The sequence below is a fragment of the Baudoinia panamericana genome, assembly GCF_000338955.1.
Source record: "Baudoinia panamericana UAMH 10762 unplaced genomic scaffold BAUCOscaffold_1, whole genome shotgun sequence".
In the NCBI taxonomy this organism is placed as follows: domain Eukaryota; kingdom Fungi; phylum Ascomycota; class Dothideomycetes; order Mycosphaerellales; family Teratosphaeriaceae; genus Baudoinia; species Baudoinia panamericana.
In genome coordinates, this window is record NW_006911257.1 from 904338 (window position 1) to 921129 (window position 16792).

The 16792-nt window shown below is 54.3% G+C and overlaps 7 protein-coding genes across 7 annotated transcripts; 2 read left to right on the top strand and 5 right to left on the bottom strand.

Annotated features, from left to right (window-relative positions):
• Nucleotides 1-1226: 1226 nt before the first annotated feature.
• BAUCODRAFT_135551 (uncharacterized protein) lies at nucleotides 1227-3659 on the bottom strand (the record flags this gene model as incomplete). Its single annotated transcript, XM_007673771.1, has 3 exons — nucleotides 3100-3659; nucleotides 2719-3019; nucleotides 1227-2659 (listed from the first exon to the last, which is right to left on the bottom strand). Exons 1-3 carry the CDS (start codon nucleotides 3286-3288, stop codon nucleotides 1227-1229), a joined length of 1923 nt encoding a protein of 640 aa, XP_007671961.1. The 5' UTR covers nucleotides 3289-3659.
• Nucleotides 3660-4790: 1131 nt separating this feature from the next.
• On the top strand, nucleotides 4791-5430 carry BAUCODRAFT_29145 (uncharacterized protein). The gene has a single exon (XM_007673772.1). The coding sequence runs from the start codon at nucleotides 4964-4966 to the stop codon at nucleotides 5129-5131; it is 168 nt and encodes a 55-aa protein (XP_007671962.1). The 5' UTR covers nucleotides 4791-4963; the 3' UTR covers nucleotides 5132-5430.
• A 111-nt stretch (nucleotides 5431-5541) lies between these two features.
• Nucleotides 5542-8271, top strand: BAUCODRAFT_182983 (uncharacterized protein). The gene is made up of 2 exons (XM_007673773.1): nucleotides 5542-6747; nucleotides 6797-8271. The coding sequence occupies exons 1-2, from the start codon at nucleotides 5826-5828 to the stop codon at nucleotides 8014-8016; spliced, it is 2142 nt and encodes a 713-aa protein (XP_007671963.1). The 5' UTR covers nucleotides 5542-5825; the 3' UTR covers nucleotides 8017-8271.
• A 1170-nt stretch (nucleotides 8272-9441) lies between these two features.
• On the bottom strand, nucleotides 9442-12114 carry BAUCODRAFT_61115 (uncharacterized protein; the record flags this gene model as incomplete). The annotated part of the gene is made up of 2 exons (XM_007673774.1): nucleotides 9442-10218; nucleotides 10423-12114. Coding segments are annotated over 2 exons (2469 nt in total), but the record flags the coding sequence as incomplete, so codon positions are not given.
• A 380-nt stretch (nucleotides 12115-12494) lies between these two features.
• Nucleotides 12495-13334, bottom strand: BAUCODRAFT_61278 (uncharacterized protein; the record flags this gene model as incomplete). Its single annotated transcript, XM_007673775.1, has 2 exons — nucleotides 12495-13045; nucleotides 13109-13334. 2 exons carry the CDS (start codon nucleotides 13332-13334, stop codon nucleotides 12495-12497), a joined length of 777 nt encoding a protein of 258 aa, XP_007671965.1.
• A 363-nt stretch (nucleotides 13335-13697) lies between these two features.
• Nucleotides 13698-14339, bottom strand: BAUCODRAFT_183003 (uncharacterized protein). Its single transcript, XM_007673776.1, has one exon. The coding sequence runs from the start codon at nucleotides 14194-14196 to the stop codon at nucleotides 13912-13914; it is 285 nt and encodes a 94-aa protein (XP_007671966.1). The 5' UTR covers nucleotides 14197-14339; the 3' UTR covers nucleotides 13698-13911.
• Nucleotides 14340-15636: 1297 nt separating this feature from the next.
• BAUCODRAFT_182997 (uncharacterized protein) lies at nucleotides 15637-16546 on the bottom strand. Its single transcript, XM_007673777.1, has one exon. It carries the CDS (start codon nucleotides 16099-16101, stop codon nucleotides 15811-15813), a length of 291 nt encoding a protein of 96 aa, XP_007671967.1. The 5' UTR covers nucleotides 16102-16546; the 3' UTR covers nucleotides 15637-15810.
• Between the last annotated feature and the right edge of the window lie 246 nt (nucleotides 16547-16792).

Genomic DNA, 16792 nt, shown 5'->3' on the forward strand with positions numbered 1-16792 from the left:
CAGCTCTCCGACTGTATCCAGGAGCGGTCGTTGTGGGATCAACACTGTGAAAGAGGTCCGCGTGTGTGGTGTACGGAAGAATGTGCTCGTGGCAAAGAGCTGTGCGCTTGGAACTCGACCCTTTCGAGTGCGTTGTGAATATGGCGCCCTTGCTGGCTGCCCAATCACTGGTAGCAGTTGCCCTGTAACTCCTCCGCAGGGCTGCACGCTATATGCAGGCTCACGATGTAAGCTGATGCGCACGTTCAGTTCCACCCTAGAAGAGTCGCTAATGTTCTGACACTCTCAAGGCCTCAATGTATTGTAATACAAGTCTGTACAGCAGGTCACGCCAGAAGGAAGGACCGATAATGTCGAGCGGCGCAATTCAAACTCGTGATGACGGGAGCCAATCTGCAACGGTGATCATCTCCCGCAAACCTAAATGGGATCATAGGGAGGGGCTAGGTGAGACACCTAAATATGTCTCTTCGATATCTTTGCACCGTCCATTCCCCATAGCGGATCGAATTGCTGCTCGGGCGTTGTGCGCCTACTTGCTCCACGCCCACTCGAATGCGTCTTACTTATTCATCTGAACCAGTGGGCAGCGAGTATATATAAGGTAGACAATCACGCGGTGAACCCTAAACCACCAGATCGAGCGCCTCCCACCAGCGGGAGGCTACTAACGCAACCTCCACCCGCGTGTCCGCAGACGCCGCAGACTCGGGATGGCAAGCGGAAGCGAATCTTATGCCAGAAACGGTCGCGGTCGTTGACGACGTGACCTACGTTGATATCAAACGGTCAAGATGTATCCGTGGTCCTATATATGCCAAGGTGTGTTTGCACCATGAGCAAGTGTGCTACATATTATGTCGTGATACCTTGCGTTACAATTATGGTATTCCTGCGGGTTCAGCGGCAAGTGTGTGGAAACTACTCTGACGAGTGTCTTTGACCATGGAATAGTGAATGTACTAGCGAATGCCGGGTTTGCAAACCTAATTGTATTCGCACGTCGACGTTATGCATCTTCGTAAAACCCCTTCCATGATCATCGGAACATAACTCTATCAATGTGGCGCGCAGCAAAGCGCGAGAGATAACATAGTACTTGATATCTGACCCATCCTGACCCATTCGTTCATCGAGCGATATTATCAGCTCTTCTTAGCCCGCAACGCCGCAAACGCCTTCCAACCCACACACGCTCATCACAGCCAGGTACTTGCGCCAGCCAACTATGCAGTGGGCAGCGAAGGGTACTTGACATCTCCCGCCTCACTCATCACAGAATCTGGCTTTGCCCCCATTCCCGCAATCTTCGCCTGCACCATCATCGCAATCTCCGCCTGAGCCTTTGCCTCGTCCAGACTTCCCTGTTTAGAGTCGCTGACGTCTGCAGCACCGTCCTCATCATACTCGCCACGGGAGAGACGTTCGGCGACCCACTTGCGCAGCGTCTCGATGGTCCTGATGTTCTCAACCCAGTCCTCCTGACGCTTCTCGTCAGCAGCGGGCGTCGACGCACTGTCGGAAGATTCCTCGTCGCGAAGCGCAGGGTCAATGCTACTGTTCGCTTTGCCTCTCGAGCGCTTGGAATCTGCTTGCTTGGGCGTCCTAGTACCATCGTCCGCATCGGCCATCGCGGTGTCGTCACCCGGAGCTTGACGTTGCAAACGCCCACCGCTGTATCTGCGCCCATCCAGACCCTCGAAGCCAGATGCGAGACCGGATGCGGGAGCAGAAGAGGTTGTGGGGTAACCAGAGCCAAGATCAGAGATACCGGTAACGGACGGAAGGCTTGGGTACATCGCGTTCCCGTTCATGCTGCCGAGGCTGTTCCTGCCGTGGCTGCTCAAAGGCGACTGCCCAGAGCTGCTATAGGAGGAGACTGAAGCAGGTGTCAAGGCGGGCGTATCCATGCTGGTACTCGAAGCGGCAGTCATACCTGGCATACTTGCCGCCGTCAGGCCACCGAAACTACCCGCGGCGGTAGTACCCTGGAAATTGGGCGGACTACCGCTGGAACGCGATTGATACTGGTTGTTGAAGCCATAGTCGCCGGTGTACTGCGCATGGACGCCAGGTTGCTGGATACCGGCCGCTGCGGCATGGTTGCTGGTCTCGTACACAGTCTGTTGGAGCTGTTCGAGGAAGCGATCGATGTCTTGCAAGTCATTCTTGGTACGTGCATGCGACAGCGGCAAAGAGTAACCACCTTGCGTCATGGGACCGTGTAGGCCGCCACCGCCATTCATGCTTTCGTTGTGGTTGAATGAGTCGAGCAAGCTTGCCGCGGTGAAGTTGCCGAAGCTGGCGCCGGTTGATGAGTTACTGTATCCGGTATTATATCCACCACCAACAGGCAAAGGCAGCGAGTTACCGAAGCCAAGGCGTTGTCCGACGTCCATATATTGTTGTGGATTAAGAGCGCGGCGCTTGATGTCACCCAGGAAGTCATTTAAAGCCTCTATTGCACGACGTCGTGTGTCGAGGCTATGAATGTCAACGCCTGCGCTGTTGGGGTAGCTGACTGCGCCGTAGCTGCCATATTGGTTTCCTCCGGGTTGAGTGTATGCAGTGGCATTAGCACCATTGCTACCTAAGCTATGCTGGTAGCCGGAGAATGGATGCATAGAGCCATCATGAGTAGGGTAGTAGCTGGACTGGCCTACATCACCGACGTGGTTAGCACCTTAACAACCACAAACCCTTGATCAAGAGACTGACCCTTACCATTTGGACCCATGCCGCCGTTTCCACTAAGCGCGCGACCATTGCTGCCTTGGCTAGGCGAATTGGCAAGCACGCTATCGTCTGCATGTGTCTTGACATGCTTCTTCAAATCCTGCGGACGCTTGAACGACTTGCCACAGAAGTCGCATTTGTGCGGCTTCAATGGAACGTGCACTCGGATGTGGGAGGTAATGTGGTCGCGCTTCACGGTGGTCGTCCTGCACGCGCCCCACTGACAGGTGAGGTTGAGGTTGTTGGTGCTTTTGCGACCGACATGGCGCTCGCATACGTGGTCCTAGAACGCGACATATCAGCCAGTGACCACGCACCAACACAGGAAGCTTGGCAGTGATGTTCACTTCACTTCGTACGTACATAGAGTGCCTCTGCTGTGTCGCATCGCTCGCCGCAGCCTTGCCACTGGCACGTCAGGTTATCTATCGTGCTGCTCGGCCCAGACAACGGAGGCTGCACTGGCGATGCCTGCGCTTGTGCTGCCGCTTGCGCGACGGCTTGCGCGACGGTCAAGGTAGTTTGATCGGTGCTTGAAGGTGTAGAGTCCATGATGCTTGGCAGTCGAAGTCTCTTGGCACAGCCTACCCTTCTCCGCTTCGAGAGCTAAGTCGATGCAAGTTGACAATCAACCGTGACAAGACTCGCAATCCAACAATAAGCGGTCAGATTGGCTTATAGTCGACAAGAGCGCTTGGAAGTGCGGCGCTTGCAGCAGTTCACAGGCTTGCAGCAGTACAATGCAAAGAATTCTGGGCGCCGGAGGAGGACGGGGGTGTACCGACTTAAGAACGCAGGCGACAAGCCAGCTCGCAACAACGCGCACAAGGGACCCGAAAGGAAGGGGCGGAGAGCCAAGCAGCGAATCACCTTGGCACGCGGAGTGCACTGCCCTCGCCTTTATGAAAGTGTATCATCCGTCCCTTTCCTCATACAGTGCCTGTGGAACTGCTCGTCTTCCCTCATTCGCCTGTGCTTCGTAGTGGCGGTCTTGGCAGGCTTGGCAAATGAATCAGCTGGCTGGCCGACTAAAAGCGGCAACCCAATATATTGAGAGCAACCTCTCGCGAGAAGAGGTTCTCCCTTCGACTACATATTCCCATCAGAGGCATCGCGGCGAGTGGCAACAAGATCGAACAGTATCATCGGTCGACCTTGCTGCCCTAGTACTTCTTCCATGCCCTCTCCGAGCCTGCATCATCGGACGCAGGTCTCAATCTATACGTTCACGGGATGCTCTTTATCCGGTCAGCGGTTTTTCTTGGCAGAATGAGGCCTTCGGCTGGATCGTCTGGCATGCATTTCATCCTGTTAATCGTGCGGAAGTGGTCATTGTCAGACCTCTGCAATACTACCCCCTCCATCGCATCAACGGCCGGCCATGGTTCCATCAGTCGCTGGTCCTCAGCGTCTCTTACCACTAAAGAGCTGCTTCAACCCTGCGCTCAACTCGACATCGTCAACGGCACCTCCCCTGCATGCCAAGCTAATGATTACGTGCTAACACTTGGCGCGCCGAGCCAAGAGCGGAAGTCTTGGACTTCCGCCACCGCTTCGGCCAAGTCGCGGACATCATGGCGACCACGCGGCCCTTCACATTCGCTCTCACCCTTACTCCAACTTCCCTTAGCTGAAGTGTGGGCTCAACATTCTTCCCGAGGAAGAGCATGAACCCATCATCGTACATTGTAAATGTAGTGCAGTTGGGGGCATATAGCGTCGCTATTCGCAATAACCATTCGCCACCACCATTCGCAAGACAACAACCCTGTCACGCTACTTTTTTCCAAGGGTACCTTACCCTCGCGATCAGCCGCGCCGGTGTTATAAGCTGTACCTCGCCGCCGTTTCCGCCGCACTGAGCAACCACGAAGTGTCGTAGCTTCTGAGCAACATTTACCCTTTTGGCAAGTTATCGGCGAAGCGATCTTCGGCGACACTTAGCTGTTGACAAACGCTTTTCCATGTGAACAACTGTGTCCTGCATTGGTACATGCCCATGCGAACCCGTCGCCGGGCAAATCATTATGCGGTCAGTTCCATAACCCACAGCGTACATTGCGGCAGCTGGTAAACTAGACGAATGCTGCAAGATGGAATTGGGAGCTCGGTCACTGCTTGACCATGCTGTGGAAGGTAGAGTGTATCGTTCATCGGACCATCTGAACCGGACGTCACGAACGCTGCTTGAGTGCGACTGTCGCCGTAGTCGTCCTAGCTGTGGATTATGTTGAATACATTTAACCCAGCATACGGACTTTTGCCTGCCTCTGGTGTTGCCGTCGTCAATCTACAGACAAGGCTGCCTGCGGAGACTTTGACGAACAAACAAACAACGCCCATCTCCTGCCATGCGGGTTGTCGCAGCGAGCGATCTGGCGACGATGAACCATAAGTTCACGATGATCAGCCGATTGGGCATTTGGATGTCACAATACGCAGACTCCGAGGTCAAGTCGCTGCAGACTTCGCGCTCTAACATGTCGTTCCGATCAGCAATTTCCTCCTCGACGTAGCACATGCGTGGTTAAGCTTAACATCAGAATCAATGCAATTGAATGGGAAAGTCAAGAGCCGTCGGTTTTGGCAGTGCTTCGCTTTGCATCCGGGTCTGCATCATGCTTAAAAGGTTTCGGCATTGAATCATCGTCGGGGTGTATCTGTTCAGCATTCGGCGGTATGGATTACACTTCTACCGAACGCATACTGTAGCAATCGAGCATTCTCCCGCAGCGATTGTGATAGAAGCGCACTATCGCCTCCAATGAGCGAAGGAGTCGAGACGGCAATATCATTGGCTGATTGTGGTGCAACCCCGCGCCGATCCTAGTACGCCTGCAGGGAATCGTTAGATGGCTTCGCTACGGGCACGCCGTCCTGCCGCTCAAGCTGCGGATACGATAGCGACCGTGGTGTGACATAGGTGCCGGCAGGATGGCTAGAGAGGTGGCTTTGCGAAAGCGCATTGACAGCTCATACTCTTCTTAATGCGCAGCTCCTACATGATATCTAGAGACGCAGTTGGGGGGAAGTCGGCTGGGTGATGGTCTGATGTCGAGAGCTATTTGTTGTACACCTGCACGGTAAAGATGTCGAACATACACGCCAGCCGTGATGCGCGGGAGCGAGATGGAGATCAAGCCACACGGCACGAGAACCCACCCTCCAACGGATACTTTGCGCAACGACAGGACCATATGCCTGGGGACGATCCGGCAGTGCGCGCAGAACAGGCAAAGGCAAGAGGAGCTGAGGCAGATGGTTACCCGGTCGATCCGTCTGCGATACCACCATCACCACCCTCTCCCGTCTCGTCCGTGCGCTCTTCGGTATGGTCACTGCAGACAGGTCCAATACTCGATGCCGGTCCTGCTCCGCCTGACTACGCGGCTGCGGTCGCAAGCAGAGCACGCCAGCAACATCCAGAACTACCGGCGCATGCGCAGGAACCACAACCAGATCGGCATGAGTTGCGAAACCATGAAGCAGGAAGCTACGGTACTATGCGCCAAGAGCAAACGCCTACAAGCGCGGCGCAGGCGGCAGGCGATCGGCAAAGGTCGCTAGGAAGCGAAAGCGAGTTGACATCTCAGAATGCAGTATCTGGGACTCAGTCCCATGGCGGCATTGAGCGAGAGTGGCCCTTCGGCAACCGCAACAACCCTTTCACGAACAACTTTCCGTTTGGAACAGGGGGCAGCCCGTTCGATTACCTTGGGCAACCGCAAAGCATGCAGGATGTGCAACGACAGCAACAACAAACGGCACCGCAGCAACAGGAGAGTGGCGATGATGATGGTGGCGAGGAACAAGGCCTGCTAAGTCGGCGAAGAAAGGGAGGCCGGAAGAGACGATGGCGGCGTATCCGAGCTTGCTGCTGCTCACCAGCCGCAGTCCTGAACCTCATTTTCGGTGCCGCTCTTGTTGGAATTATCATTCTCTTAGTGAGATTGAACAGAGTCGGAAATAGATCAGACTCGCCGTCTCAGGACAAGCCTGCAGCAGGCGGAGGTACGTACGCGTGATCCGACATGGATACGGTGTGCTGACAGACCTACAGATGGCGGCGAAAGCAACTCCACCGACCCTTTCCCAGCACATCCCGAAAATGGCCAGTGCGAGTACAAATACTTTAGCGGATCGATATCTTTTGAATTCTCTCACGCCGATAACTTCTCGTTCACGGAGATGATCGAGCCTTCGACTTTTGTTCCGGGAGGTATCTCTGGTAATGTCTGGATCCTGCCCGCTCCTCCCGAGCAAACCCACCCTATCCAGGGCTGGGTGAGCTACGCGACAAGCGAACCGTGGCATGTGACAGATATGAGCTATTTCTTCGAGGCTGGCAGTATCGAGTTAAGATTTCCACCGCACAACCGTATGAGAGGACGACGGCCGTGCATGGACATCGGCATGACCTTCTACGTGAAAGACAATGTGCAAAGCTCTACCTGGAGCATATTGACTGGCAATCTCAATGTGGAGGTGGACGACATGCTGTTCGTGAGGAACAGCATCGGCGAGATGACGAGGGGACCGCGCATTGGCACGATGAACGTTAACACTGTTCGGGGCGATGTCAAGATGCCCTATTGGGATTCGCGACGTACTATCATCGACACGGATTCCGGGTCAGTGAGTGGGACATATGCTCTTCGAGATTTGTTGTCCATCAGCACACACTCCGGCACAGTGAGCATTAGTGTCGAGCCTCAGTTGGCAGATCCTGTCAATGCAAAGCCGGCAGAGTTCCAAATGGAATCGCACTCTGCGAGTGTCCACGCGAACTTTCCGATCTACGGCGACCTCCCGGACCGAGACTACAGAACCAGGGTAAGCACCCACTCCGGAACGGTATCAGGGAACTATCTCCTGGGATCTACGGCCGCGTTCAGCTCGCAGTCGGGGACGCTCAGTCTAGGCGTCCTACCCTGCTTCGCTCAAGACATGGACGCGACCCTACATACCGATAGCGGCTCGGCTTCGACGAGCATGTACCTCTTGCCACCGTACAGGATTGCCGGGGCGAAGATGCGATCGTCGCACCGATCCAACTCGGGCGCAATGAGCCTGGTGTATCCGGATGAATGGGACGGTCAGATAGAAGGCCACAGTAAAAGTGGAGGTATCAGTCTCCGTGGCAAGGACGTCAAAGTGTATTTTGATGGCTCGTACGGCCCAGCGGGAAGGCATATCATTGCTCATAAGGGCTATGGTGGTTCGAAACTCGATTTTTCGACCAACAGCGGAAGCGTGAGCCTAAAGGTCGGGTACGAGTAACAATCGCAGTCTAGTCGAGGTGGATAGCTCGAAACGGGCGGAAAGGAGAAGCTGGAGAGTGTCTACGAGTAATGACTGGATGTTACACAAAGCTGTATATGGTCTGGCGCTGGTGGTTCTTGAAGGATATGAAATTTCTTGGCACTAGAGAGCGTCGTTGATTGCCGAGCCTTATATTGTGGATACGCATGCATACTGTAAGTATAAACATGTGGTATACACGATACGGAAGAGCCAGACGAAGTATTGCATGGCATACGTCTTGAACAGTTGAGTTGGCTGTGCGTTGTGATTGGCTGCCATATTGGCACAGACGGCGGTGCCGTCGATCGTTCGGACAGCCTCCACTCCCTTCCATTCTTGACAAGCTATCCGAAAACATGCGGCAAGAGTCCAGTCTGCACAGCACTCGAAGATCATATGTATGTTCGCTATACAATATGTGTAGCCTTCGAACATACTGTGCCGTGTACAGACTATCCGTTTGAAGGCTGAACTTATCTCAAGTATCTAATCGAGATGCGATTCAAAACGCGGGCCGTACTGCTCACTCTCGTCATTGTAGCAGTGGTGTGGCTGATCGTTCACCTCATCGCGCTGAATGGAAAGAGGCGCAAGCCTGCACGACACCCACACTCATGGGAGAGCGACCTGATTCAGCCAATACTGGACGACTACAAGCAGCGCATTGGCGCTCAGTTGGCCGCGAGAAACAGCGCTGCAATCAGCCAGCGCGGCACGAGTGGCAATACCGGCGGATGTTGACGAGGCTACCTAGTGCCGACATTTGATTCCTGCCAGCATGGTTCCTAAGGCTCATGCTCGATGCTAGACCTCCTTGACCCGCAGTGGCCTTCCAGTACTGTCAATCTCCGTCTCCACCATTTCGATACCGGCGAGGCTAGGATAACGTCTGCTGAAGTCTGCTTCAAGGTCATCAACAGCGCCAGCAGCAGAGGACGCTGGTTGGGCAGCGGAGCTAGGCACAGGTGCCGCAACTGATGCTGGTCCAGCGACAGCCGAGGTTCTTGGTGGATAGTCAGGAACGCCTTCCATGTCCTTGGCTAGTAGTGCTGCAAGCCCGCCGGCTGGCGCTGTTGGTATAGGCTGCTCGACACTTGATGGCTGCTGCGGAGGCGGCCATTGAGCTGCTCGTTGACCTGTCCGTAAGGCTTGAGACTTGGGTGGTACACTTGGACGGGAAACCACTCGCTGCAGAGGTAGTGAACCTTGTGGAGTAGGTGGCGCCGATGCTGAAGGTGTAGGGTCGCTCGGTGTTGGTGGATCGGTCGGCCGCTGGCGAGTCTTTGGGTACGGAGTGCGGGATGCTTCTGGGACCACAACTGGCTTGCGGGCAAGTGGAGGAGGGGCAGCTTTCGCAGCTGGAACGTCCGAGCGTGCCACTGGTGCGGCGGCGTTTGCTTGATGTTCCGAGTCCTGCTCAGTGTACTTGCCGTAGCCTTCTGCGGTCTTCTTTGGCACTGGCGACTGACGTCCTTCGTCAAGCAAGCTTTGCACTCGCTTCTGAATCGTACTTGCACGTGTTGGCACAACTGCACCGCCGGTTCCTTGCGCGGCAACACGAGCGCGGTGTTCAGCGGCAGCTTCAGCAACACGCTTTTCCTCCTGACTAAGGCGTCGCCGCTCTAGCTCTCGTCGAACATCAGGTGGTAACTCTTGGGACTCGTCGAGTGCCAAGTCAGTGTCATCTGTTAGCTTTCTTGGTGTGGTCTCAGAGCTTTCAATAGGGGATAGCACCGCTGTCTCGCCTTCATCTCCCTGTGGCTGTGGCATTGTAGAGAGGTCATTGGTCTCCCCCTTATCACTTCTTTCAAACCTCTTGAATGCATCTCCCAGCCGTCCGGAGAAAATACTCTTCGCACCTGGTATTTGCGGCAAGCTGACCCGCTTTTTGTGTCCAGAGCTGGCCTTCCGGTGCTGCGATTGTGTCCTAGCAATGTCGCTATCTTCGCTGACGCGAAGGTAGTCCATGTCATTCTCGATGGGCGCGTCATCGGTAACGTCCTGAGTCTGGTCTTGCGACTCTTGCCTACTCTGTCGCCTGCTCAACTCCAGAGACGGGCGCTTACTGCGCGATGACTCCTGATCACGCAAAAAGTCGAGATTGGAACTGACGTACACGCTTGATGGACGTTGTCGTGCCTGCGCGGACTTGGCTCGGCCAATAGATGGCTCCCCTATCTCAAGCTGGGAAGGTCTAGGACCTTCCAGTGATGGTCGCGAGGACGTAGGTGATCGTGCCGCAGCAAACGTAGCAGTCTGCGACTTCGAACGGTGTATATCTAGCAACGCTGGGCGCTGCGTTGGAGGTAGGCTTGGCTGCAGTGAAGCAGCAGCCGCTTGCGCACTCTCCGACGCTCTTGGTTGGCTTGTCGAGCGGTGAACATCTGGTACCCGCCAAACAGGCCGGTGATTGATATCCACGTTGGCAGGTTTCGGGAAAGGTGGTGGAGACGACCCGACGCCTGTGGAGGTATATCTGACATCGCCCGGTCGTACTGGCGTTGGCTGATGCACGAGTGTTGGCTTGTGCGCAAGCCTATCGCCTTTGGCAGACAAAACGCTTGCCGCCTTAGGTGCTGCTTTAGCTCCAAGCTGAGCAGTGCTTTGCGCTTTCGGCATATCCGCCGTTGGCTTGCTTTGACTAAAGGCTTGGTCTGCCAGAGCGTTGGTGACGCGCTCGCTGAGGTGTTCCGGACCTTTCATAACGTTCGGCGCGGTCGGCGGGAAGGCGACCTTGCCGCCCTTGTCAACTGCGATGGAGAACTCGTCAAGCGACGGAAAGCGTTTCGACAACTCATCGACAGCGCCGGCACGCACTTCGTATGTCTTCGAATCCAGCGCAGCGAATGGATCACCTCTAGAAGGGGACGGACTAGGTTTCGGGGCGGTGCCTGCTTGCTGTGCAGAGCCGGGTAACCTCCCTCGCCGCATGGGCGCGATGTCTGGAACGCTCTGCTTCTCCACCTTAGGCGTCGCTTTCTGCAATCCGACCGGCGGAGAAGATATTGGTGGATCTGGAGAGGGTAATGACTGGTTTCGCCTTGCTTCTGACTGCGTGCGCTCGGCGTAGATATCCTTGATTGGCACTTCAGTGCCGCGCATATTGCAGACCTCCTTTATCAGCTGGTAAATGTTAGGCCGCTTTGTTGGATCTTCTTTCAGCGTCCATGCGATCAACTTCTTAAGCCGATCAGAAAAGCTTGGATAGCTGGGGTACTTGTAGCTGGCATTCAAGATTGCCATCTGGCCTACGTCCTCGAAAGGCGTTGTGTAGTAGCAAAGCTTGTACAGTAGCACGCCTAATGCCCAGATGTCTGCCTTCTCATCGATCGGTTGCTTTCGCCACACATCGATCATCTCGGGACTGCGATACTGCATAGTAGTGTGCTTCTGGACATCCTCCTCAATCAACCTACCTTCTTCGGCCGTCTTAGCAGCTGGTCTGGGCGATGCTGCACTGCCAAAATCGCACACCTTGTAAGTCGGCGTGCCAGCGCTCGCAGACTTCGCGATTAACACGTTCTCCACCTTCAGGTCACGGTGCAGTAAAGGAGGCTTCAGGTAGTGCATGCATGCCACACCCTCTGCCACGTCCCCAAATATCTTCAGAATCTCCGGCTCAGTTAGTCGGTGCTGCAAACGAGTGTTCATGAAGTCAATCAGACCACCGCCGCTACAGTACTCCATCAAGAGGAACACCTCGTAGCCTCCGCCTTTCAACTGGCTTGCATGCGAGTCCATGTAGGTAACCACATGCTTATGGCCTTTCAACTTCTTCATCGTCTCAACCTCGGTCCTCATGTTGGCCAGGTGCTCACGGTCCGGTACCGCTACACGCTTGAGCACGGCGAGCTCATACTTGTGGTTATCACGCGGTATGCGTACCACATAGACATGCGCAAAACCGCCTTCAGAGAGATATTTCTCAATAACTACTCTCACATTTCCGACCTGGACCTTTGTTCCCGGCAAAAACGTGCCGGCAGGTTGGGCGCTATGGCGTGCAGGCGGTACGTAGGCTGCATTGCGTGGAGTGGTCGCAGCGGCCGAGGCTGAAGAGTATGTGGCTGCCATTGCTGGGTGACGAGGGAGGTAGGTCTGTTGGACTACGGCATTGCATCGATCACCGTTTGCCACCACACATGTTGTCTGTGACGATGGACGCGGCGTGCGTATAAGAATGCGACTGCTTGCGCCTTGAAGGGCATATGCCACAGCCTCGTAGGTACATGAGCGTCGTGGTTGATGTTGGATGACTGGCCTCAGGCAGCGACTGGATCATGCAATGCATGTGGCCTTCAACTACATATTGCGCGTCACCGGACGGTAGACGCGAGACCTCTGTATTTGTCAATTATATGTCACTTATAGAAACAAGGGACGGCACAAAACGTCACTTTGGGTGTCGTCCGGGTTAACCTGGCAGTACAGTACTAGGCTGCTAGACACCTTCATCATCGAAGCCGCATCGCTTGGACCAAGAGGTTCCTCATCCCCTTCAAAAATCCTCCCAGCTCCCTCGAGGCATTCAACTTCTCGCGCACCTCAGCCACACGTTCCCGCTCGAGCTTTGGCTTCGTTGCACCGATCTCGTACTCCTTCCCACCCATCTGCAGCTCAAACCAGACTTCTGTCTCGCCATCTCTCTCGTCAAGATTCAAAAACACGAAGCGCAGACTGTCATCTATTCCAGTCCCTTCGATCTTTAAGCCAAGAGCATGCTCCCAAAAGCGCAGCTCTGGAATGTTATTGCGGGCTTGCGCGTCTAGAGAGCGCTGGTGTGCTGTTTGCGCTTCGCGCCGCTGCTTGATACAACCTTGCACTGCGACGATCTCTTCTTTCAGCGCATCGCGGCGGACAATATGTTCTTCCTTCTGCAGCGTGAGCTGTTGAATCATGTTGTGCATCTCTTCAGTCTCGGCGACTTCTTTCGCTATAGCGTCGGCGTGGGTTGATGACTTTGCTTCGAGTGCTGCAATAGACTGCTCTTTGTGCCTCACGCTCTCTAATACTCTATCAGCACCTCTGCTTTACAAGAAACTTTTCACATGAAGTGGCATTGACTCACCTTCCATCTCTGCCACGCTCATGCGAAACGCGTTTCGCTCCTCCAAAACCCTCTTACGGCCACTTTCAATGAATTCATCGAATCGTGCGGTGAACTGCGCCATGCGCTCGCGCAAGTCATTGAATCCGAAGTCGATACTTGGTAGTGTGTCTGCCATCGACGGTGCATTTGCGGCATACTGTGCTGTCGAGCCGGAAAGCGAGGACGAGAAACGCAACGGTGTCATGGTGAGCGCGGCCATGATGGACATGTAGCAGATACAGATAATCACTGGTAACAGTCTGTGATTTCTCCAGGTGGCGCTACTGCGCAGTGCTTTACGTGAGCGGGAGGCAAACTGTCGATACACAACCTGGTTGTCGGGCCAACGTGACATAGTTATCACGCACGGACCAAGTGGTCAGGGCAGTTCGAAGTCGGAACATATATGTATCTAACATGTACTAAGCGCATAGCTGTACTTCATAGCACTAAAACGCCTGAATAAACTCGAACGACTGATCGTCTTCATACATAGAGCTGTTGTAAGTGCTATCCGTTACTTGGAAGCTGACACTACCAATAATCTCCGCTCAAATGCCTCGTCTCGACTCATTTGTGTGTACCAGCATCGAGACGCATTCACCCAGCCCCTAGCCCAGTCTGCAGTATCGAAGCTATCACCCGCCGAGCCTGCGCTTGAGTTTTAGAGGATGAAGTCGTCACGTTGGCTCACCGTGGAACACCTGGCTCGTTGTCGCAAAGATCTCTACGGAGCCTAGGGACCATGTCAGCTGCCGTTAGTCATCAGGCTAGGAACCCTTTCAAACGCTTACATCGCACTGGCCCCAGTAACCCGTGCCTGAACAGCCACATGTAGCGGAGCTCGTGCAGGGCGCCGCGTTCGGGCCGTACTGCGATGCACCGTTGCAGAAACAGTAGCTGCCCGTTCTGCAACCGCAATTGGGGTAGCAAGGGCACTGAATGATGTCTCTTTCCATCAGGGTGGCCAACATGTCCATCGGGCTGTCATTCGCTGGCGAAGTGAGGGTTGGTGCGGCCGTCGCCAAGGTGGCGAGTGTGCCGATGATGATGCTGGCGAGACGCATTGCCGAGATCTAAGCTTGGAACTGGGTTGACCTTCAGAGAAGTCTTCAGGGAAATAGGAAGCACGGCTGGCGATGAGCTTTGACAAGGGGAAACTGGACACCTGGCCGGCTACTTATACCGCATCTCGCGGAGTAGTACTATACTGTACATCATGTGTTGGACCTCAAGCTTATTGCTTTATCGGCGCATGCGCGCCGATCTGTTCAATACACAACGGTCGTCCACTGACCATTCACGACCCTCCACCGGCGAACGTGCGTAATCGTCCATAGCACCCAGTCATCCCATGACCTGCTTGACGGATGTAGTTGCGGGCTTGAAGCGGCAAACCGGCGGACTGCAGTGTTGGTTACCGTTTATTGCGGTCAAACCATTCGAGCTATGCTTGAAAGCCTCATACACGGTGAACTCTGGCGGCACGCAACGGGTACTAGCACCAACGCTAGAGACTGACAAATGTCATGCCCCTACAGGTGTGAAGCCATGAAGAGAGAGCTTAGAGCACTACCGGAAGATCTGTACGCTGTCCTGAAATCCAGGTGTCTCCAATGAAGATCCTTTATACATACATACAGTTGGCGAATGGGGCCAGCAATGAGCGATCATGTTCCACGCATCGTGGCACAAACCTGTGATCGAACCAGCCAGATATCTCTCGGTCGTGGTCACTTGTCGGGGGAGCGGTGCACATGCCGTACAGATATCCGTAAGGGTGGCTGCTGTCGTTCTTCCAACGCAGAAAATGCTGATGGACGAGCGGCATAACAGCAGCCGACTAAGGTAACAGTTTCCGAGGCGTGGCGCCTTAAATCAGCCGCCTGCGGGCCACGCATAGATCTAGGATCGTTATTGACTGAAAGGGTAAAAACGAGGCTTCGGGGAACTGGGTATCAGCTTCGCCTAATGTCTTCAGGGTAGCAACTCTGCAGCCAACTTACTACTGCATGCGTCGGTTGGTGGTGGGAGCCAGAATGCAGTCCGAAGTGTGTTTGGTGAACGTGCCAACAAGCTGCAGACTGAGGCGGAAGATCGTAAAGTGTCAGGAATACGAGGAGGATCAGTAGATCTGAAGCTTAATGAGGTACTGGCCAATCCCCACATCGTTGGACTTGAAGATGGACAAACGATTTTTCCTCGCCAGTACTCAACATGAGAGAAAAGAACCCATAGCCTATGTTTCCAGCTTCGAGGACCGGGTCCGCTACTTCTCAAAGCCACACGTGCAAAGAACGGCAGGGTTGCATTGGAAGGCTAGAGTGACATGATTGTTTGACAGTAACACTTGAAGCAAATATAGCGGTAGTGGTGCAGAGCAACGCTCGTCGTATGCAGATCATGCGGTCTTTCGCCCACAGCGGAGCGCTGAAGCAGGAGTCTGAGTCCTCTTAGCAGTACCGCTAACATAGATGTCGAGATTTCCTATGCTTTGGTCCTGGCTACCAGTTCGTGGTGATTCGGCGATTCACTATTGCTGGGCTAGGCCACGATCACCACGTACATGTGATTCCACACATAGACGCTGGCCATACGCAGGCCACTAGCATGCCGTCAACACATTGCCATTGCATGTTGTCCAGGATCTTAGCTGCTTTGCGCCCACAGCTCCAGATGTGTCAAGGATATGCATCGAGATAGACTTGATTCTTAAGCTCATCCTTCCGCACGGCATCTTGCAGGTACACGAAGCGGGCCGGAGAGATGCATGCCAAGTTATTGCCTGGCGAAGCGTTTGCATTCTTCACGCAAGGATATGCTACATGAACTGAGCAAGTACAGCACTTAACTAGTAAGTGCATTAGCCGTCCTGCACTCTCTGGTAGCGTTCCGACCATTGGCCGATGGACGGCACAGTACAGACACACACAGCATGCTCGACACCTTCGCTTGGTTAAAATCGGGTGCATTGCGTCTGTCGCGCCTCCAGACTCGAGATGGGTTCCTGAACCTCAATCGAATCAATGTTCGTGGCAGCTGTCCCCAGCTTCACCATCTGCAGCATGATTCGTCTATTGACGCTGCACGAGCACTTGCAGTGCCGCAAGGTGCGTATCTCGATAGAATGTACTTGAGATGTTCGTCCGGTTAGGTCATCAGGTAGTTCTCATTTTTGGTGCTGTGCAGATATGTGCAGCGCTGCAATGGAGCATGCTCTCCGAATGCTTGAACGCGTAGTGCGCAAGGAAAGGTCGCCGTCACCCTCACAACTCACGAATATCATTGGTTCAGGGTTGCGTAGCGGTTGCACGGCGCGGGTTGGTTCTAGCGGCATGCTCAACCTTGCTAAGCATATACTGTATGCTGGATTAACACGAGTTTCGCCCTAGCGTAGGGATTGCCGTCGGCTTCATTCACCATCCACTGATCGAGCGTTGTGCCTTAGGCAGGAATACCGACACGAGCCGGACATTTGCGGTCGGCTGGTGGCCTTCCTGACTGTGTGGGCTTTCACCACCATCTCAGTAGTTCCTACGTGTTTCAAAGGAGAGTAAGAGCACGACGGATAGACCCAATCATATCATTTGAGTCAAGCTCCGCCTACGCTGCCAGTGCCGCTTGATGTTGTACCAAGATAACGAACAAGCAGACACGTTGCGC